A 22,751-nucleotide genomic window follows, 5' to 3' on the forward strand; every position below is an offset into this window, starting at 1 on the left:
CCTTCTTTTCCCCGAATTTGAAGGATGGGTCGGGTGTGTCCTTCGTGGCCTACCATATCCCAGAATTCATAGCGCGGTCCACCCAAACTCCAGTTTCCAACAATGGCGGCCGCTACTAAGTTTTAAATACTCATACTAATCTTTCTGGGTCACAAAATAAACTTTTAACATATTTTCAGGCGAGAAAGTAGCTGTGTAAACATCAAATATTTGCTTGGTTTATCAAGATATCGCATATTTGCAAAAGTGCTTCGACGTTTTCGGAGACGTCTGCTACCCACCAGCTCGATAGCTAGCTGAGAGCTTGAGGGTCACTGATGCGGCCGAGAACGGCACAACTCCTGGCACATTATTTTCAGATCACCGCGGACTTTTGCTGCTCGGGTTAAACGTAATATATAAGTCACTTAGACAACCTAAAAATGTTATTGTTGGGCTTTTTTCTGTGTTTTGTTTGTTCGTGACACAGCGGTGACGCTAATCAGAAGGCTAGACCGTCCAATTTCACAACCGTTTACTTCCGGCCTACCCGACCTTCTGAGGACCCGGCACACGTAGACCGCGAAGGCCGGGTCCTCAGGAGGATGCAGCCCATGAATTTGGACACGACCATTGTGTCTCTTATCCTTGACGTGATATAGTTTCCTAATTCCTGTTAGTGCTCTCAGATTTACCTGATCTAAAAACAAGTATCTTGCCATTGTTATGACTCCTTTTCACTACAGTTCAAAATGGGAGCAGCTCTGAGTACAAGAGAGAATAGACTGTTTTTTTTTTTCATCATTAATAATGAACTGATTTAACTGAACCGACTTACTGAATTTAATCAAGATTTGTTTACTGCTCAAGCTGTAATAAAACCATAGCGCTGTAACTTGAAGAAGAAAGCAGTCCCAGTGGGTCTTTTTAGAGTAATTTTGCAAAGAATGAAGCAAAAAAACCTTTCATAATCATCACTGATATAACTTTACAACATTAATAACAACAAGTTCCTGATATATATTTATAAAAACAATTCCTGATCTAATCACATAAAAAGCAAAATTACAAAAAGGTAGATAACATTTATCAGATACTAAAGTAATGTTAAGTTAGCACAGATTAATGTCAGAGCATCCACTCTCTGAGCTGCCATCAGAAAGAATGAGTTCATTACATGAATCCAAGCTTCATCTGGGATCGATGCACTTTAATGTCAGTGCCGTCATGGTAAAATGATTCAAAGCAGCTCAAACATTAATGAAAAAATAAAGTATTTAAAAATTAAAGTGTCAGTATATTATAAGTTATTAAAGATCACCTTTTTAAGTTGGATTGTTTCCTCTGGTTCACCTCTTCAAACTGACCAACTGCTCCTCACTCAAAATGTGCACTGATGCTTCTGCCAGTGTTTAGGTTGCTCACAGTTCAAACAGCAGCTGAACAATGGGAGCTTTTTGCATGACTGGTAATTTAATTTATGGTGGTTACCATAAATCACAGAAGCAAATAATACTTCAGCATTTGGGCCACAATGCAGTTTTTCTACAGTACATCTGTATTTTCTAACCATTATGGATAGTTCAGGTACCAGATGTTTGTCATCTGACAGAAAACAGCAGCAGTGTATGATTATCAAGGATGAGTAAATAGTGGGATTTAAAATAGAAATATATTTAATGTCAATGTTTAACTCTATTAATCCATTACATCTGACAACCACACAATAATAGTTGCAGAGAAAACCACAACAATCATATGACCCCCTATGAGGAAGCACTTTGGCGACAGTGGGAAGCAAAAACTCCCTTTTAACAGGAAGAAACCTCCGGCAGAACCAGGCTCAGAGAGGGGTGGGGCCATCTGCCACGATTAGTTGTGGTGAGAGCAGAAGACAGAACAAAAGATGTAATGATTCAATGCAGAGAGGTCTATAAACCTATAGTTATGTTGCAATAGGTCTAGACTACTGCAGAATTCCCATTAAGTATATTTCTTCTTCAATCACCTTTCTCACTTACTAGGGTCACCTGAACTAGCCGTAACTATATGCTTTACCAAAAATGAACATTTTAATAATATCCTACTGATTCCATTTATTATCTAAGTTTTTGAAATTCTGGACCTTTGGCCCAGAAACTATCATCCTGACTTTTAACCAGTATGATGTGTAATCAAGCTTTGCAAATCCCTCTGTACTTCTCCACGTCTAACACAATAATTCAATTCAGTCACAGCACTAAATGAAGCTTTCAACCCTCATTTAATAAAGAGCAAACTCTTTGAAAATAAAAACCATAAAAAAACAGCTTTATTTAATCATTTTATTCCTCACAGAAGCTGGTCCCTCAGAAGAGGGGCCTGAAAACTGAAGGCAAAGTGCTCTAATGAGGTGATACAAAACTATAAATGTCCATCAGTCCTTGCTGGTCAACGTGCCAAGTCTGTATTGTCCCGGTCCCTCGTTTCCCTCTGTTTATTTTTGTATGTGGCATGTTCGTGTCTGGGGGCGAGGCTAGCTGGACCTGGGGTATAGAGCATGTTTGAGGAGTGTGATTGTGTGTACAGAGTCCATTTATGTTTGTCTCTGCATTGGGCGAGTGCCGTTTATTTGTATATGTGTGTAATAGGGACAGAATGCATGTTAGTGTCTGTTTGTGCTGTTGGGTCTTAGACTCCAGCTCTCTGGGAACATCTCAGGTTTCCCCAGGCGTGGGGGCCTCTCAAGCCCTCCACACTCCCTGCTGGCTGATGCCCTCAGTCGTCGGTGAGTTGGTGGTTCTCGGCGTCCGGGGGTTTGGCGCTCACTCCTGGCTGCTTGGCGGGGCCTGGCACCCGTGGCTAGGTTGGGCCCCTTGTGGGGGTGGGAGAGCCCTCAGAATGCTGATCTCTGGGCCCAGCGAGCAGCTGGCAGAGCCTTTTGGCTTGTTTTCTTTTTCTTTTTCTTTCAACAGGTGATCCAGCTGAGTTTTTACTGTCTTTTCTCACTGTTCCTCTTTCCTTTTGTTTCTTTCGCACTTTCTTATCCCCCAGTCATGTCTGTCCAGTTTGTAATAACTTAAAATAGTAATAAAAAAATAATAATATAGATCAATGAAGTGGTCCAGTATGGCAAATACACAATAATCCAGTTGGAAGAGTAAATCCTTGGGCATCTTTCTTGGCCTTCACACAATAATTCTGATTGCTAAACTACCAAACAGGAGAGGCAAAACCCTTCCCCCCAAAAAACAAGCAAATAAACAAAAAAAACCCATCCTTGTTTATTCTCGGCTTACTCTTGTCAGTTTATTTACTCCATCATATCATTACTCAAAAAATTCACTACATGAATATGTAAGCAGCATTTGAATACAGCATTGTCATGTCTTTAAAAAACTGACTGAATTTTTGAGCGTGTTAATTCGAAGACATCTGAGTTGATCCTCGACTCTGTCAAAGTGTGTGTTATAACAATGAGCCATAAATACGAATAAATTTGACTAATTTAAGGGTTTTCTTTATTCGATTGTACTTGATTACTTAATTTTAATTAAGTTGTTAAACCTAACATTGACATAAGATAAAAAAGATGCACTGAATTACTTTGTACATTTCGTCTCTGTCTTTAATGATTTCATTTGGCTGCTTAGTTCTTAGGAAAGAACTGTTTAAAAAATATCATTATAAATAAGTTACACTAAAATGTATAATGAACAGTGTTGGTCAAGTTACTTGAAAAAAGTAATCAGTAATTAATTACTGATTACTTCCCCAAAAAAGTAATCCTGTTACTTTACTGATTACTTATTTTCAAAAGTAATTAATTACTTAGTTACTTAGTTACTTAATTACTTTTTAAAAACATGATTTACAACCTGAATAGGTGATAAAGCGATAGATCTTTCAGCCCAATTCTACTTTTTCTACATAATCCATCATACAAAATGTAATCAAATGGAAAAGTCTCTTTTTAAAACTTGTTTTGTTAGTTTTAATCTTTTAACTTTATGCATCAAGCAAAATTTTAATTATATGCACCATTCTCTGACTGGAAGAAATTTGTTTAACATTTAAACCTATTTTCTGCACATTCCAGCACGTAATATATATATATATATATATATATATATATATATATATTTGTGTTTACACTCACTCTTTCAGATGCAAGTAAAACACAGCAGAAAATAAATAAAGTCAAAGACTAGCGGTCCTTTTGCTCTATTTTCACCTGTAAAGCAGGAGTAGAGTAGGCGGAGGTTTATCCTGGTGCAGGTGTGCCGCAGCGGTCAGTGGAAGGATACGGCAGTTTCTCTGTGAGTTTCTCATTATGTCGTAGCTACTCGGTGCTTGCTCGGAAGTTTAGGGTTTTTTTTCGCTGTAAAAAGAAGTTTTCTTCCCACGCACAGCGGACGCTAATGTTTTTGTCACTTTTTATGGAATCAAACTCAAAGTAAGGTCAGTACTTCCACGCTTTAAACGCTGCACGCTCATACTCTCTCCCGCACTCGATATATGATCCATTGTTGATCTGCACACAGCTGTTGTCACGAACGTCGCACTCGCTTACATCACTGTCATGAGACATTCTCGCAAGAAAATCACGGTTTTAGTAACGCAGTAACGCAGCGTTCCTACGGGAAAGTAACGGTAATCTAATTACCGTTTTTGCAATAGTAATCCCTTACTTTACTCGTTACTTGAAAAAAGTAATCGGATTACAGTAACGTGTTACAAGTAACGCGTTACTGCCCATCTCTGATAATGAATGGCTCAGAACATGCGTTGGTTGTCTGTATGCATTTTTGACCTAGGGGACAATAATGAGAAATACTGATCACAATGCATGCTATGTTCTTGAACTGTTTATCTTCATTAGGTTTACTAAGTGTGCTCTCCATTACAAGAAAGTATTATGGTCCACCAATTCATCAAGCACTTAAAGGAGTATTAATCAGTACAGACATTGGAAAAACACCTGCTTCTCCACAGACCTGTACACGAAGCAAACTGGTAATACATTGTTTTCATATTAAAGTTTTTCAATTCAATTCATCTGTAAAGTGTCCAAAGTATTAAAAATGGTTCTCTTTGCTGACGATACAAACATCTTTTGCTCTGGTGATGATCTGCAGAATTTATTGGAGGATATGACTAATGAAATAAGTAAAGTGAAGTTCTGGCTTGATAAAAATAAATTATCATTAAATTTGAATAAATCTAAACTTATGTTATTTGGAAATAGTAGTTTAAATACAAATGGAAAGATTCAAATAAATGGTGTTAATATTAAAAGAGTCAGTGAAAATAAATTTGTGGGGGTAGTAATAGATGAAAAACTTAACTGGAGAGCTCACGTAAGATATATTCATTACAAAGCATCACAAAGCATTGCAGTCCTAAACAAGGCAAAACAGGTATTCGACAGAACATCACTTCATATTCTCTACTGTTCACTGGTTTCACCATACTTAAGCTATTGTGCAGAGGTCTGGGGCAATAACTATAAAACCACATTACATTCACTTTTTACTCTTCAAAAAAAAAGCAATTCGAATCATCCACAATGCAGGTTATAGGGAACATACAAACTCACTATTTTTGCAGTCTGAAATATTGAAAATTGACGATCTAGTGAAATTCCAAACAGCACAAATTCTATTCAAAGCAAAAAATAAAGAACTGCCAGGTAATATTCAGAGTATGTTTTTTTTGAAAGAAGGAAGTTATAATTTAAGGGTTTTTGTAACTTCAAAACAATGAAGGTGCATACAACAAGAAAAGGCTTTTGTGTTTCTCTTCATGCGGTGAAACTGTGGAACAGTCTGAATATGGAATTAAAGCAATGTCCAAACATAAAACTGTTCAAAAAGAGTTATAAAAATATGATCTTCTTAAACTATAAAGAAAAGGAAAATATTGAAATTAATTGAATGTCTCTATTTAAAAAAAAACAAAACTCATGATGTGATATTATAGTATATCAGAAATCTGTTCACTATTTTTATTAAAAATTATATCAGTAAGGAAGCTGACTAAATATTAACTGATAATTTATGGCGAAGGGGTGGGATTAAATAAGTGTTTCCTTCTTACCACTCCCTTTCAACATTTAAATTAATAATTTTTTTTTGTATGTAATTTGTACAGTATTTTTTTTCTTTCTTATTTTCTTTTCTAAATGTACTTGTATATTGTTCACATGTTGAAATAAATTACCAATCAATCAATCAATCAATTCATACAAACAGTCCTTTTATTATGCATACAGAGCATCATTTACCCAAGTTTCACAAGTGAAGAATAAAACTATAGTTGGTATGTAGCGGCAGCCATTCTGTTCGAGCCATGTTTAGAGTGAACTTAATTATTTGCTCCCCTGTTCTTCCTCCTCTTGTACAACATCCCTGCCCTCTCTATCCTCCTCACTCAACTAGAAACTAAACAATGACAAAAAATATAATCTTATAACAATTATTATAAGAGCAAGTCGACTCTAATTTGTTTCTTTTTGTTCTTTCTTTGTTCCCCAGCAGAGCGGAGGATCAAAGGTTAAATTTAGCTAATAATCATTAGTGTTTTAAGTTACATTAGCTAACATTTTTTGACGCTACTTATAAAGTGTCTGCTTATTTTTATTTGTTCTATAAGTGATCGCATCTTTAGAGGTGCTCCAATGAAATCTAAATTTCGCCTGTACTGCATTTACTATGCCTAGCAGGGAATTAGGTACAAATGTGATTGTGTGAGGGTGAACTGAGGGTTTCATCCTATTAGTTTTCAATGGTAGGTTGAAAACTAGATCAGACTTTGATTAACATCTTGCTGTGTACAACTTCAAAACTTAAAAAAACATATTGTACATGCAAACAATCAGAAAGCACAAACACGCATAAGTACAAAGAATAAAGAGGATTTGTGCTGTCATTTGAATGGTCAGTAGCCATTATTCTGTATGTGACATATGTATGGACCCAACATTTATCTTATTATTACATTTGTATTTCTATTTGTGTAAAGCTGATATGATAATGATTCAAATCTAAAGGCTTGTGTTCCTCAAGACTGCTTTTGTTGAAATGTCCTCTACTGCAGCCACAAATGGTAAGCTGAAGTGAGTCTCTGTGATGTACCCCAATTCAGTCTTGTTCTTCAGTTGTTGTAATAACTACAACATGAGAGTTTTCCTGCCCTATGCAGATACAGCAGAGGTAACACCAAACTGCTGGGCAAGTTAAACCAGAGCAGACACATGTACATCAAACACTTGACGGTGCTGCTCACTGGACCTGAGTTTTCAAGAACATTTAATGCAAGTATGCCAAGAAACCATAGCCACACAGCACAGGTTATAGCTGTGATTGTATAGAAAGCTCTCTGTTTTGATTGGTCAACCATCTCCTTTTCCCCGCCTCCTTCCCCTGGCCCTGGGCGAATCAGAACACAGAGAACAGAGAGGCTGCAGAAAGATATGATTATAATGGATGGAGCCAAAAGGCAAAATCTTAGAGAAGATTCATACTTAGGAGGTAATAAAACTTTAATGCATGCCAGTCCTAAGCTCAGCAGCCAAACACAGCCGATGCTGATGTTTCTGATTCTGACCCCACGAGCATTTTTTAGACTCATGTAGGTGATGGGGTGAATAACAGCCAGATAACGCTCTACACAGGTCAGCAGGTGGAAAAATATCTCTCCATAATAAACAGTGTTACAAGCATATAATCCTACTTTCTCACTCACTAAGTGATTAGTGTATGCGCCATAATAGAAGAGGAAGCACCCCAAGATCCAGATCAGCTCCATAGTGGCCACGTGGTAGGTGAAGATGTCAGAGTGGCTTGCTGTTTTAAATGAGCGCTGCCGCCGCCATCTTTGGTGACCAGAAAAAAAGACGAGGATAGAGGCGATGAGGAGGAGGATGATTCTCACTGTATAGAAGGGCATGAATTTGGATGAATGTATGGGGCAGATATTGTCCACAATATAGCTGAAGGTGGAGTTAAGTAACATATCTGCTGTAGGATGTAGGTCTGTGGAGAAAAATATAAAATAATAATTAGAGGGACAAACACGGGTAACAGAACAGTTTAAAGTTATAATTGTCTGTGAAGGTTCTCAGTCATCCAGGTCATCGTAGTCAAAGGAGCTTGCAAAGAAAAGCGTCTGGACTTCTTTAAGTTACTTGAAGACGTTTCACCTCTCATCCGAGAAGCTTCTTCAGTTCTAAGGTCAAACTGGTGGAGAGTCCCAGATAACTTTGATTACTTTAATCATGAAAAATGGACTGAATTAACTGAACCAGTTTACTAAATAGTTTAAAGTTATAATTGTTCTTTTTAAGAAACTGTAAGAAAGTTTACATGTTTCCTCCTTTAATACTATATTTCAGTCCACAAATGTACAGGCAGGAAATAGCTGACAGTGGAAAGAGAAAAAAATGGCAATGTGCTGCTCAAGTATAATATCATAATAATAGGCTGGTGATGCATGGTGACTAACATTGAACTGATTATTATTATGTTATCTAAACTATCATTGAGTTTGTGAGGGATTAGAAATTATTTTACTGCTATTGTTAATAATCATCATCATTACCATTGCATTAATAACATAATCTACAGTATTGATATTGTATTCAGATGTTTAAACATATTGGTACCCAATTAGCCTTTATTACAGGTGCAGTTATAACCACTCTAAACTGTTGAGTTGAATCTATAATCCTAAATGCTTTTGAATGCTTGTTATAATCTGAAATGTGTACGTGCTGGCCTTCTGTCTGGTGGAAAAGGTTACAAGTTGAAACTGAGTGCAGTTCATGCTGACACAAACACACAGTAGACTTTATCTCATTTATAGGTGAGAGGTTAATCATGTTTGCCTGTAACTCTAAAATTGTCTCTGCAAAAAGAGGAACAGTTTGGTTTTCCAGACGGGAAGTGAAAGTCAGAAGGCTGACAGGAAGCATCTGCTGTGGAGACGGAGACAATGTTATTTTAAACTGTGTTAAGTCATTGTGGTTTTGAATCCTATGTATGAACTGTATCCTAGTGACGTTTAAGGGTGTCAGTAAATTTAAGCCCTGAAAGGTATAAAACACCTGCTTATGCTCTGTAAGTTGGGGATCGGCGCTGTCTGCGTACAGTGGCGGTCTTCCCACGCGTGTCATTAAAATCATCGTTTGACTCCACCCGGCCGGATCAGTGTTGTTATTTAGAAAGTTGATTACCTCCTCTACCCCTCCTCAATATTTGAACCCAACAAGTTGTAGATTTGTCTTCACTGAAAAAATACACTAGAACAGCATGTTATAATTATCTAATCCCATTCAATGTTACCAGATTGACCTAATCTAAAACATATCTTGCCATTGTTATTATTCCATTTCACTACAGTTGCAAAGTGGGAGCAGCTATGAGATCCAGACAGGATATACTTTGATTACTTTAATCATGAAAAATGGACTGAATTAACTGAACCAGTTTAACTTAACCACTGTAACTTTTTTGTGGCAAACTGGAACAGAAGAAAATGACAAGTTTGAATTTAGATTAATGTTAAAAAGAACAAAATAATAACATAATTAGCCATTAACACATTGATGTGTGTAAGAGCATCCATTGTGCTGCCAATGGAAGGATTGAGTTGATGACATGAAAAGTTCAGAAATAAAAAAAAATACAAAATTCTTCTGAGGTTGAATTTCTTTCATCTCAATGACATTAGTTTAAAAAGATAAATAACAGCTTAAATACTAATGAAAAGATGTATTTAAACATTAAAGTATTATGTTATAAGATATTAAAGAGCACCTTTTTGGTTGAATTGTCTCCTCTGGTTCACGTTTCCAAGCTGACTGACTGCTCCTCACTGTAAACGTGCACAGATACTTGTGAGTTTTCAGAGTTGACCCAGCAACAGAACGATGGGAGCGTTTTGCATGACTCAGTAGGTGGTACTTACTGTAAATTACAGCAGCAAGTTATACTTCAGCATTTGGGTCAAAGTGCTATATTCTAGAGTATATCTATATTTTCAGTATTTTTATACGTTATATAGCAAAAACTGAATTCTTATTTTCACCCTAACATGTAGGAAACCAAAAACAAGGAATATGTGTAATTAGTGGAAATGGTTTAGATTTGGTTTTTATATGTGACAGAAAAGAACATGCAGTTTAGGACTGAGGATATATAAAAAGTGAAAAAAGTCATTTAAGAGATTTTTAAACTCTATGTTTTACTCTATCACTCAAAAAATCACATAAAGCAGTTTGACTGAATCCCATTTTCAGTCTGTGTGTGATAATTTTAGTATGTGTAACTAGATTCTTTATCATTAGGGTGCAAAAATGGGAATATCGGGAGAAAATTTAACCCCCTCAGGTTAAATATTAAAGGTTAGATAATTTAACCAGTTTAAAACACGACACCTAACATTTTCTTTGGATAAAAACAAAACTATAAAAATATAGTTTTTGATGTGAAGCAGTAGCAAAAATGATTTTCCTTGATATCTTTGTCCTGTGTCAAGAATTTTGAAACCCATCCATCTATTTTCTTTTGTTATCTGCGGGCAAGTTGCAGGGGCTGCAGCCTAAGCAAAGAAACCCAGACCTCCCCCTCTTCAGCCAACTGCTCTAGTTTTCTTGGTGCAACACCCCCAGGGCAGTGAGCACCTCAGTGTAAATTTGAGTAGGTCCAAGTTTACCCGAACCACCTAAAATGGCTCCTTTCGATGTGGAAGCATAGCGGCTATACTCTGGGCCTCCTTTTAAAAGATTCAACTGCTTCCTATCTCTAAGAGAGAGACGAGTCACTCTTTGGAGGAAGCTCGTTTTTGTATCTGTGATTTCTCCAGTGGACCCAGGTGGCCTTGAAGAAGGGACAAAGAGTTCTGACAACAGTCCTTTTATCAGGGAAGAATTTTGTTGTTCCAGTTAGCTTTGACTTTGGCAGACCTCCAGCTGGTGCCAGTGGGATAGTCACATCAGTGAATGGTGGTTTATATCTATCTATCTATCTATCTATCTATCTAATCTATTAGGGGTGCAACGATACACAAAATTGACGGTTCGGTTCAATACTTTGGTGTCACGGTTCGATATTTTTTCGATACAAAAAAATGTTCATGCCTTTTTAATTTGTCATTTATTAAAATTATAAATATATATTTTAACTCAAAAGTGCAGTTTTTAAATTTAATGTTGCTGAAACAACAAAGTAATAAAAAAATAAATCTATCTGATCGAGAAATCACTCATCTTTGGAAAAGAGAGTTTATTACAGAGAAATGGCTCTTTCCAAAATAAAAGCTATACTATACGCTTCTTCTGGGCTATATTCTCAGCAGCATATTAAACATATCAGGTCCCCATAAGGAGAATCATGTGCTAACGGCTGTCTAAATGACTCAGGTAAAGTTTGTAGCATGCGTGCTTGTTGTTTTTGTCTGCTTCCACTTGTCTTTGCACTAGGATGATGTCGGAGTAAATGTGCAGTCATATTCGTTGTGTTCCCACTAGTGCTGTCAGCGTTAATCTCGTTGAAATGACGTTAACGCCATAACATGGCAAATCTCCGTTAACAAGCTACCGCGGATCTCCCTGTGCGTGGGGCTGGACGGCGTCGACATGTTAACGAGCTAACTGCGCTAACACAGTAGTTCCCACCAATGTAATTGAGCATTGCGTAGCACATCCAAATGCTGTTTTACTTTAGTCCATGACGCGCTTACCTTCAGGGTCATACGTCACATGAAGACCAAAATAGTTCCAAACGCCAGATCTGAATGAGGGTGGGGGAGGTTTAATTTGCCATGTTGCAAGGAGAGCTTAACTTCTGTCTCGCTAGCTTGCCCTGCGCTCAGTGGATCTGCGTTCGACTACTCCGCCTAGGCTGCACTGTCGAGCGCAGATCCACTGAGCGCTCAACACAGACAGCATCGTCAGAAGAAAAGTTGATAAAATAAATTAAAAGTTTTGTATTGTTCGATACATATGCGTACCGAACCGAAAGCACTGTATCGAACGGTTCAATATCGATACGAGTATTGTTGCACCCCTAGTATATATCTATCTATTTATCTATCTATTGTGAGATTATTATATTATCTTATGCCACGTTATACCCCTAATTAAAGATTGTGAAAGTATTATGTAGTTTTAGTCTGCATTATTCTCCTGACTTAGAAGAAGGTGATAACTATTACATTTATCAGACTGCTGATTTATTGTGAATGAAGGATATTGTTTTATGATGCATGGTACTGCTGCGTTATGAGAAATATTGTTTCCAGAGAAGCATGGCCTTATTTGTCTGATTAGAAAAGAACAGACCATACTGCACAGGAAGCCAAGGTCATAACTTGGGCTCACTGAAAGAGAAAGAATGTGGATGTTTAAGTTTTATGACTAGGTGGAGGGGCTGAAGCTATAAGAATGTGAGAAACGCTCAGACACGTCGAGATCAGGTGGACACCCTACCGCGCTCATTTTCCCTCCGGATGGTTAATGCGCAAAAGTGTCACAACAAATGTGCATTGAATTTTCTTGGGTTGAGGATATTCACATGTCCACAAAGCAGCAGATCAGTGAGGGCGTCTTGGAAAATTATCATTACCAATTATTAGTTACTACATGGGTACTGCTGCTGACATATCTGCAGTTTCTAATGACTGGAGAGTAAAAAGATCCAGCTAGGAGTTTATTTGATTGTTCTAAAGCTAAAATTATTTTTTAAAAAGCATAAGTTTGGGACTGTTCATGAAAAAATTTAATTGTTAGCTCATATGTCTTTTTTTCTATATTGAGCTTTGACGTATTTCAATACCAGTGAGTATATGTTGTTTTTGCCATCCATTACATTTGACATTATTCAAATAACCTGCAAACAAAGGCAGGTGTTTAATGACAGTAGGGTCACGCACACTGTGTGCACTATGTGTGCAATAGGAAAATTAGCTAGCTGCTACCACTCCCACATCATACTGACTATTACTGTAATTATTTTTTTATGCTATTGGATTTGATGTGCAGAATTTTTACACAAAGCAAAGGTACACCAGTTCAAGCTTTCTTTTTTTTTTAAATAATTTCTTTGTTTGCACTTTTAATTAATTTCACTTATTTTTTTTCACTGTCTTTTTTTGGAATTGAATTTGAGGTTTTATTTTGTGAGTAGGGAAACTACAAACAACAAAAGACAAACTACAAACTACAAACAACAAAAGAAGTATTTTGAAGACTAATTTCTGGGTATTGGCTGTCTGTGGCAAACAGAACACTAGAGCATAGGTGGGGGTGCTTGTGTGCTCATGGTCAGACCTTTGTGTATGAGATGACTGGAGATTTCCCTTCTCTATAACATAAAAAATGGTCTGAAATTGTGTATTTTTTATACCCTGCTGAAGCCCAGCTTTTGACTCACACAGATTACAAGTACATCCAGTGAGCTGCAATGGTGTTAGCTGTTCGGTTTGTTTAATTCAAGTAGTAAATTATTAAACAACATTTTTTACTGACTTGTAGCATTGCATAAACTCTTCCTTGCTGATTATCAGAATCAGAAATACTTTATTAATCCCGTAGGAAATTATGGGTTACAGCAGGCAGCATGCTCGTTGACGCATGCGCACTCACAAAGGAACCCTCCGACCAAACATACTTTACACAAACATCACATTGGGGAGACAGGTCAGAGAGGTAGACTGATAAGAAAAACTATGAAAATACACAACATGAGGTGAGAGCAGGAGAAAAAGAGCTCCACCCAGACTGAGCTCCTAAAGGGAGAACAGTTTGAGAACAGAAAAAAAAACCTCAGCACAAAAAAGCACATGAATCTCAACACACCATAGAAATTAGAGGTGGGGGAAAAAATCGATACTGTGTAGTATCGTGATATTTTGTTTGCTAATAATGTATCGATACAGGGACAGCAGAAATCGATATTTTGTTACAAAAAAGGTTTTTGTGCTCTGACTTCAGAGCATGTTGATCCTTTTTCTGAGCAAGAATCCTGACATTCCTTCACTGTCCAAACGTGTTTAATTTTTTTTTTGGCAGCAATAAACATGACAGTTTACTTATTTTAATTTAAGACATGTTTTATTTTAATTAAGTTTAAAACTTTTTTATTTAATGCAAAATTATATTTTGTTTTAATTTACTTTCAAATTCTTCAGTTGCTGAAGGGGCTGCATAGTTTTCATAAACTGCATAGTTCAGAATAGCTGTAATTGTACCAGATGGTTGCGTTCAGTTAAGTTGGACTAGACTTTAATACAAACCGTTCAGTTTGTCAACAATAAAATTGAAATGAGAGAAAGACTGAGTGTGAGACTTTGATATTAGATAAAATGAATATTGATAAAGTTTACCTTTATGTACAGAATCTGAATATCGCAAAATATTTTTTAAAAATCGCAATAATATCGTATCGTGCGTTAAGTATTGTGATAATATCGCATCGTGGGATGTATGGTGATTCCCACCTCTAATAGAAATACATGAGAAGCAACAGGGTTGTGTAAGAGGTGAGAGTGAGCCGGTGTAGACAGCGCATTATCTAACATAGGCGCCTTTGAGCACATACTCACATTCTTCGTTATGACCTGTCTTGTTGATATCAAATCAGAGGAAAGACACAAATTAATCAGGGTTTTGAGAACAGCAGAAAACACCACTGGTGTTTCACTGCCATATTTGCTGAATATTTACAAACAGCTCAGAGCTCTGGGCATTGCAAAGGACCCCACTCATCCTTCTGTGTTTTCACTCATGCAGTCAGAGAAAAAGCATGTGGACATTCACTTCAAGTCTTACAAAACCAGTTATTTACTCGCACTTTTATTTTAAGAATTTTGAAGGAGAAGCACCATCACCTTTTATCCTCGATCTACAAACTAACTGTAATAACAGTTTCAGATCTATTTATGACACCATATTGGGCTGTATATGTCTTTCATATCAGCATTTTATGTAAAGCACAATTTCATTGTTGTGTGAGTACATAAAAATGGCAAAGTCTAATTGTATATAATCCAATCGAATAGCTAAACAAATTAGTCAGAGTTGGTTTGAGGCACAGAACACAAATGGAAAAAACTAATAAACAATCTAAGTGTTACTATTATAAATGCTGGTACATACAGTCAATAATTAGTCCAGAATTTATAATCATCATTCTATCCATTTAAATTATGCCAGGCTGACTTACTCAAGTCCAAACCTTGTCTTCACCCACTGCCATATAAGCAACATGAGAGTTTCTGTGCCCTTTGTAGATACAACAGAGGTAGCACCAAACTGCTGGGTATGTAAAACCAGGAGACACTTGTCAAAACAATACACCAAACAGTGATGCTTAGCAGAGGTGATGACATCAGCGCAACTGAAATAAGGAGCACAAAGAAGCGCAACCAGACTGTACAACATATAACTGTGATGGTGTAGAAAACTCTCTGCTTTGATTGAACTACCTTCTCCCTTTCTCTGCGTACTTCCCCTGGGCCTGAGCGAAGCAGAACACAGACAACTGAGAGGCTGCAGAAAGATATTATTATTATACACAAAACCAAAATGCATAACAAGAATATCATCTGATTGTTAGCCTTGTATAGAGTTTTAACACTAATCAATCCAAAACTCAACAGCCAAACGCAGCCAATGCTGACGTTTCTGATCCTGACCCCACGGGCATTTCTGAGATGCATGTAGGTAATGGGGTGAACAACAGCCATGTAACGCTCTACACAGGTGAGGACATGAAAACAAATTTCTCCATAGAAATTGATTGAAGACATATGTAGCCCTATTGTTGCCATCATTGAGTAATTTGTATATCTTCCACAGCAATAGCAGAAAAACCCAAACACCCAGATCAGCTCCATAGCAGCCATGTGATGGGAGAAGGCGTCAGAATGGCGTTCAGTATTGAAGGAGCTCTGCCGCCGCCATCGTTGGTGACCCAGGTAGAGGACAATGACCGAGAGAGGGAAGATGAGGATGACTTTCAATGCACACAAAACAATGTCAATATAATAGCTGATTATGAAGCATTTAACATCCAGAAGATCGTTGGAGATGGTTGAAGAGTTGACTGACATATTCATTGCAAATTCTGGAGGTCTGAGGAGAGTAGAATAATAAGAGGGTAAATAAAGAGTAAATGAAAAAGTGAAAACAAACAGGAGAGGTGAACACAGTTTTGACACATCACGTTTTATCTTGTTATGGAGTTGCAGCTAATGTAAACCCCAAAAAGTTGAAATGCAGCACCAAGCTCTGCAATACCAAATGAGCTGAAGAACGCAGAAGACCACTAAACTGGATGATGACAAATAATTTCCATGGTAAAGAAAAATAACTTTACAATGCGTAACCAAGCTCACGGTATCATTATCAAAATGTACAACAGAGAGATGCGTTCATTAATATAAATAAAAAGGGGTTACGATAAAGTTCAAATCAGTAGTTACAAGAAGTTACAAGAATGGTCACAGTGCAAATGAGTAATGAACCAAAGGAACCAAAGAGCTTCTCAAGGCAAAGAAATGGTTCAGTGGTTATCAGTTAACTGATCTCAACCCAACAAAGCAGTTTTTCGGTTATTAAATACAAAACTTAGTGCAGGCGACTCCCAAACAAGCAGCAACTTTGACTTTAGGTAGGTTCAGTCAAGGTCTGGGAGAGCATCTATAGGGCCTAGAAACATGGCATTTCATAATGCCATTTGTTTCTAGGCTTTAGGTAGTCACTGACTGCAAAATATTCACGTCCAAGTAAGAATAATATTAATATTAATAATTTTTTTAGTATGTTAATATGCTTTTGATTTTGAACCTCACACAAAGTTGATTCTGTTCATCTGGATGTTGTGTTTCCAATAGGAGCAATGTCTCATCACTCATCCATAACATTTCTTTAGTCTCAGCTGACGGCAATTTTCCCGACCTTATAAACAGCATATTTGCTTTATGACTAAAGCTGGCATTGCTAATGAACAATATGCCATGATGTCAGTTTGCATATCGTTAGTATGCAGTGTCATAACCACTGATCAATGGCCATGAGTTCTCTTCACAGAGAGTTGCCAAATGGATGCAATGGTATCTATACTGTAATGCTGGTTTTACCGTCTGGCAAATGTGCTGTGTACATGAATCCAGTTGGAAAGCACGGGGAGAGGGGTTTTCACCCACTACACACTCACTGCTCTGCAGTAATTCAAGATCCGGACCAAAACTAACAAGGAGCACATCTTTTTGTGACATTTGAGGACATTAACAAAGAATAAAACATCTATAACTAGTCATACATAGAACTGAACATAGGGGGGGGTATTTTCACTGACAGTAAAAAATGTAAAATCCGGTGCTCAATATTCATGGCATGTCAATAGAAATCAAGACAGGAAGATACAAGAAGACACTAGAGAGGCTAAACTAATCTAGAACACAACAAATCTTTAATTAACAACTTTGATCACCAAGAGAAACCAGAATTCAAAGTAACAAGAACTAAAGGTTCCGAATCACAAAGACTAGTACAAAGAAAATAAACTAAATGCAAAGGAAGTGAAAACCTGCTATGGAACCTGAAACAAAAACTTAAAAACACTATAAACAATGACATAAACAGGAAGAGGAAGCAGAAACACAAAGTCCAAACAATACGAGTTAAAGAAAACTTCAGTAAACTGATAACGCTGAATAATAAAGAAGAATTTAAAGTCCAAAGACACAAAACCGAGAATCCAAAGCCCCAAACCACCAACTAACCTTTGGACCAGTGTTCTCCGATGTTTTTTCTGTTGAGTCTCAGAACTTACCGAGTGACATGTGTTTGGTTTTGGTTCGAAAATATGAAATGTCCTTGTGTGTGGACCATGTGTGAGCTGGGCTTTGAGTCATTTTTATGCAAAGCTGATGCAGATTTTCTAATGATTTCACGGTAAATTGCAATAGGCAAATTTGTCGTTTCCATCTCTTGATAACACAAGAAGGTGCGTTTAAACACAAGGCTTCATGCAATTTGTCCATTTTTCTCTTCACTTCTTCCACTTATTCAGTTCAAGGTCAAGGGCTAGTGTACAGTGGGGTGAGGAGATTGGACGGATTATCTCAGACAAACAATAAGTGTTTACGATGTTTAAAAAGAAGTAGATTCAAGGTGCTGGACCTCACCTCATCTTCTCAGATTCACGCGAACACAGATGTTTTCCATGAAAATAATTAGAATAATTGGAGGTAATTTATCTGAATTTACTTCTGATTCTCTGTCCATGTATAACCCCTCTCTGGCACTACGAGTTGTTCATTCTCGTGCCACACCCTTTATTTGTTTTTCAATTTATTCATTTCTCATTAGCACATAGGGATATGCTGAAGCCACCTGCTATGATCTACTACTGTCATGGTCCTGAGTCTGTATTGTGTTATGATTTGCCATTTGTTAGGTTTCTGTTCTGTGCCTGCCCTGGTCCCACTTCTGTGTTCCCTCTGTCTGTCTATGGTGTCACATTGGTCATGTCCAAATTCATGGGCTGCATCCTCCTGAGGACCCGGCCTTCGCGGTCTACGTGGGCCGGGTCCTCAGGAGGTCGGGTAGGCCGGAAGTAAACGGCTATGGAATTGGACGGTCTAGCCTTCTCGATCTACTCCCGCCCTTAATTCAGAGTATTTCCGGTTGTCAGCGCCACGGCACGAAAATCGAAAATGGACCCGAAATCCTTCTCCATTTTTTGTGTTCATTTTTAATTATCAACGAGCTAACCCACATTCTCGCCTGAAAATATGTTTAAAGTTTATTTTGTGGCCCAGAAAGATTAATAAGAGTAATTTTAAAACTTAGTAGCGGCCGCCATTGCCGGAAACTGGAGCTTGGCTGGGCCGCGCTATGAATTCTGGGATATGGTGGGCCAAGAAGGACACACCCGACCCATCCTTCAAATTCGGGGAAAAGGAGGACGCATTTGTCGGCTGCATTCGGAGGAGTCTACGAATTTGGACAGCCTTCGGCGCGTCGCTGTGACGTAATCGGTCTACAAATGCGGCCTCAGGAGGATGCAGCCCATGAATTTGGACACGACCATTGTCTGTTTGTGAATCTGTCTGTTTAGTTCAGTGTCTTGTCTGGTTCTCTGTGTCTGAGTTTCCTGTTTTATTCTGAAGGTCTCCGTCTCATGTGAGTGTGTTCAGGTTACATTTCCCGTCAGCTCTGATTTCTCCCAGCTGTGTTGCCCTCCTGTCTCTCATCCCCTGATTACTGCTGTGTGTATTTAAGCCCTGTGTGTTCTCCTGCCTGTTGCCGGTTCATCTGTGTTTCACGGTGTTTTGTTCCTCTGTCTGCGTCTCTCTGCCCCGCATCCTGTTTCTTATGATCTCAGGTTTGTCATTTAGTTTTCCCAGTCTAGGTTTTTCCAGTCATTCGTCATACCTCACTGCCTGTTCTGTCACTCCACTCCTTGTAAATAAACGTCACTAGTATCATCAGTCTACTGCCTGCATTTTGGGTCCTTTCTCCCTCCAACACCACACGGCTCGCCCCGGCAGTCGTGACAATTACAAATGCTGTAAAACCCAAAATGAGAACGTGGTCACATAATAACAAGACTAACAATATTAATGATAATTGGAACAATGGATGTACATACCAGCTTTTAATGCAGACAGATGTAAATTATTCAGATTTACTTTATGACATAAGATGATTTACTGGTAGCTAAAATTAAAACTGTTAAAAAAACAAAGTGTTATATGTCTTATTGTTCCAAGACTTTTAAAAAAGATTTTAATAATTTTAGAACTTGACAAGGACCGTGTTTTGCATTAGTATAAACTAATATCTTAAACATTAGAATTAAAGGAACATCTTTGTTCCTTGTTCTTCAAATTACTGTATCTTGAGTATTCTTAGGTTATGTATCTGTAATTATTTTCTCTTGACTTTGTTACCATGGTTATAAAAAGCTCAAATAAGAACTAAATACATCTTTTGAATGCATCATATTTTCTAAAAGTACATTTATAAGCCACAGAAATGTGTAATAAATCAAGCCGAGCCGAGTAAAATTTATTTATAGAGCACTTTGAAAACAGCAACCAATGAAGTAAGAAAGAAAAAATAAATAAATACAAAAAGGTAGCCCATGTCATCTGACATACTTAAATTACTTTTGAAAAAGGTGTTAAATTGGTAAAAGAAAAATTATATTTTTCTTTGCCAAATCTTAAGGGAATGATTGAATGGGTGAAACACATGCTGATTGGCAAGGTGAACAATTGGACTCTGAATAATTCAATTACTTGAGTTTATTTACAGGGACACTACCTGCTATATACAGCACTGAGCAGGCTCTGAATCCAAGGAAAGGGGAATACATCCAAACTCCACTTCTTGATAGCCAGTCACTCACATGCCCCCACTTGCACCCCCACACCAAAGTACACTCATGAATCACTGTTATACAACATGAAAGATCCAGGAAGGTTTGGACAAAGGTTAAAACTCCACAGAAACACGACAACTAAAACACTATTAACTTGAGAGAGCCGGGGCTGCACTGACTAGAGTAGTAGAACGATCCAGCAATGAGTACCATAGAGCCTCCACCTTAAGTAGTAGCTGGAGACACACAGAAGATGTGCAGCAGGTGAGTAAACTGGGCACAGGTGCATTGGCCAAAGGCAAAAACCCACAAACGAGTAAGGCAGAGAGGAGAGAGAGGAGAAACAAACACACACACACCAGAAAAAAGCAACAAGTACGGATTGGAAACCGAAGAGGACCATTACAGAGATATGTAACAAAATAAGTCCTGACTTATCAATCCAAAGATTCTAAAGACATTTCCTTTCAGGAAACGAATTCATAAAAAAGGAAGAATCAATCAATTCATTTTATTCACACAGCAGACATACATGTGACAGATATGTACTGGACACAGTGCCATCATGATATTACATATCTTTGTTGCAACAGTTTACTTGATGCATTTACCTGGATGAAGAAACTGTATGCAGAGGATACAAAACAATTACAAATATGTCCCATCCTTTCATTACAATTAGACATATTTATGTTGTTTACACAGACAGCCCTGAAATGCAGAATTTAAATATAATGGCCATTTAGTCTATGTATCATCTTTTAAGGAGTTGGACAATTAAAAAAAAAAAGTATATGAAAACTATCATATCACTACACAAATACACAATATATTAAAGAAAATACAAAATATCCTACAAATTCTACAGAGACTGCTAAGAAAGCCTTAAAATCACCTTAACAACAGCTGCTACAACTAACCCCAATGAAGTGCAAGAAAAAATATTACTGTTGTAAATGATTTTTAGACTCCAACTAAATTAAACATTTGATTTAGTGAAACACAGACGAACCGACAATTAAACATTGTGTAACTTTGTCCATACCAAAACTTGGTCATTACATTTAACATGATTAAATTTAAACAAAAACAAAAACAAACTTGTTTCATTTTGAATTACCCTATTAGATGTCGACTTTACCCAGACACCACTTAAACACACTATTGAAATCTGATTGGATTCTGATTATCATCTATTAAAGACCTAAGAATTAAGTAATACAAGGACAAATTCTACAGAGAGCACTACGAAATCTTTTCAAACACCCTAATAACAAATTACAACACCTGTTAAAATTCTGGGAAAGACTTTATAACCCAAACATTTCAACATGAACCTCTATTACAAATCAATATTGTAAAAAAAAAAGAAGAATATCTTACATATTTTGACTACTGCAGTCTTGAATGTAGCTGGATGGTAACAGAAATATAATTAGGCCTGTTGTCTGGATCGTCCCAGACTACAGATTCATATTTTCCTTCAAGCAACATGAGAGTTTCCCTATCTTGTGCAGATACAGCAGAGGTAACACCAAACTGCTGGGCAGATTAAACCAGAATATACTAAGTTGCACTGCACATTTCACAGTGCTGCTTAGCACAGGTGAATTGTTCATAGCTATAAAACCAAAGAGCCCCAGAAACCACAACCAAACAACACAGGTTATAGTCACGATGTTGTAGAAAGCTCTCAGTTTTGACTGGTTATGCTTCTCCTTTTCACCACCTGGCCCTGAGCGAATCAGAACCCAGAGTACAGAGAGACTGCAGAAAGATATGATTATTAAACACAAAACTAAAAAGCACAATATGGTATTATTGTTAAGTGAATATGTAGCTGTAACAAGTTCCATTCCAAGGCACAGCAACCAAGTACAGCTAATGCTAATGTTTCTGATCCTGGCCCCACGGGCATTTCTTAATCCCAGGTAAATGATGGGGTGAACAACAGCCAAGTAACGGTCTACACAGGTCAGGACATGAAAAATAACCTCTCCATAGTGAGTAAACAAACAAACAAAAGACCCCACTTTTTGAATCACTGTCTGAGACGTGTATATGCCACCAAACTGGATAAAACCCCCCAAAACCCAAATCAGCTCCATGGCAGCCATGTGGTAGGTGAAGATGTCAGAGTGGCTTGCTGTTTCAAAGGAGCGCTTCAGCTGCCATTGTTGGCGACCAAGATAAAGGACAAGGCTGCACAGAGGGAGGAGGAGGATGATTCTCAATGCAGAGACGCAAGTGTTGTAGATCAGAAGATTATTGGAGGTGACATCGGAGGAGTTGGAAAACATTTCCACTGCATATGTTGCAGGTCTTAGGAGTTAAAAGTAAAAAGAGACGCAGTGTTTGAATAAAAATTAAAGAAAAGAGTAAGTGAAAAAAGACTGA

The 22,751-nt window shown here is 37.5% G+C and overlaps 2 protein-coding genes and 1 pseudogene across 2 annotated transcripts; all 3 read right to left on the reverse strand.

Annotated features, from left to right (window-relative positions):
- Positions 1-7,113: 7,113 nt before the first annotated feature.
- On the reverse strand, positions 7,114-7,974 carry LOC148103642 (uncharacterized). The gene has a single exon (XM_087838170.1). The coding sequence runs from the start codon at positions 7,972-7,974 to the stop codon at positions 7,114-7,116; it is 861 nt and encodes a 286-aa protein (XP_087694296.1).
- Positions 7,975-15,150: 7,176 nt separating this feature from the next.
- Positions 15,151-16,071, reverse strand: LOC148103643 (uncharacterized; annotated as a pseudogene).
- A 5,746-nt stretch (positions 16,072-21,817) lies between these two features.
- On the reverse strand, positions 21,818-22,654 carry LOC148103644 (uncharacterized). Its single transcript, XM_087839172.1, has one exon. It carries the CDS (start codon positions 22,652-22,654, stop codon positions 21,818-21,820), a length of 837 nt encoding a protein of 278 aa, XP_087695298.1.
- Positions 22,655-22,751: the final 97 nt, after the last annotated feature.

The sequence above is a fragment of the Neolamprologus brichardi genome, chromosome 3, assembly GCF_056152115.1.
Source record: "Neolamprologus brichardi isolate AB-2024 chromosome 3, ASM5615211v1, whole genome shotgun sequence".
NCBI lineage: Eukaryota > Metazoa > Chordata > Actinopteri > Cichliformes > Cichlidae > Neolamprologus > Neolamprologus brichardi.

Bases quoted from the DNA above. Each gene is read 5' to 3' on its own strand.
- LOC148103642 (XM_087838170.1), bottom strand. From the start codon at position 7,974: ATGTTACTTAACTCCACCTTCAGCTATATTGTGGACAATATCTGCCCC.
- LOC148103644 (XM_087839172.1), bottom strand. From the start codon at position 22,654: ATGTTTTCCAACTCCTCCGATGTCACCTCCAATAATCTTCTGATCTAC.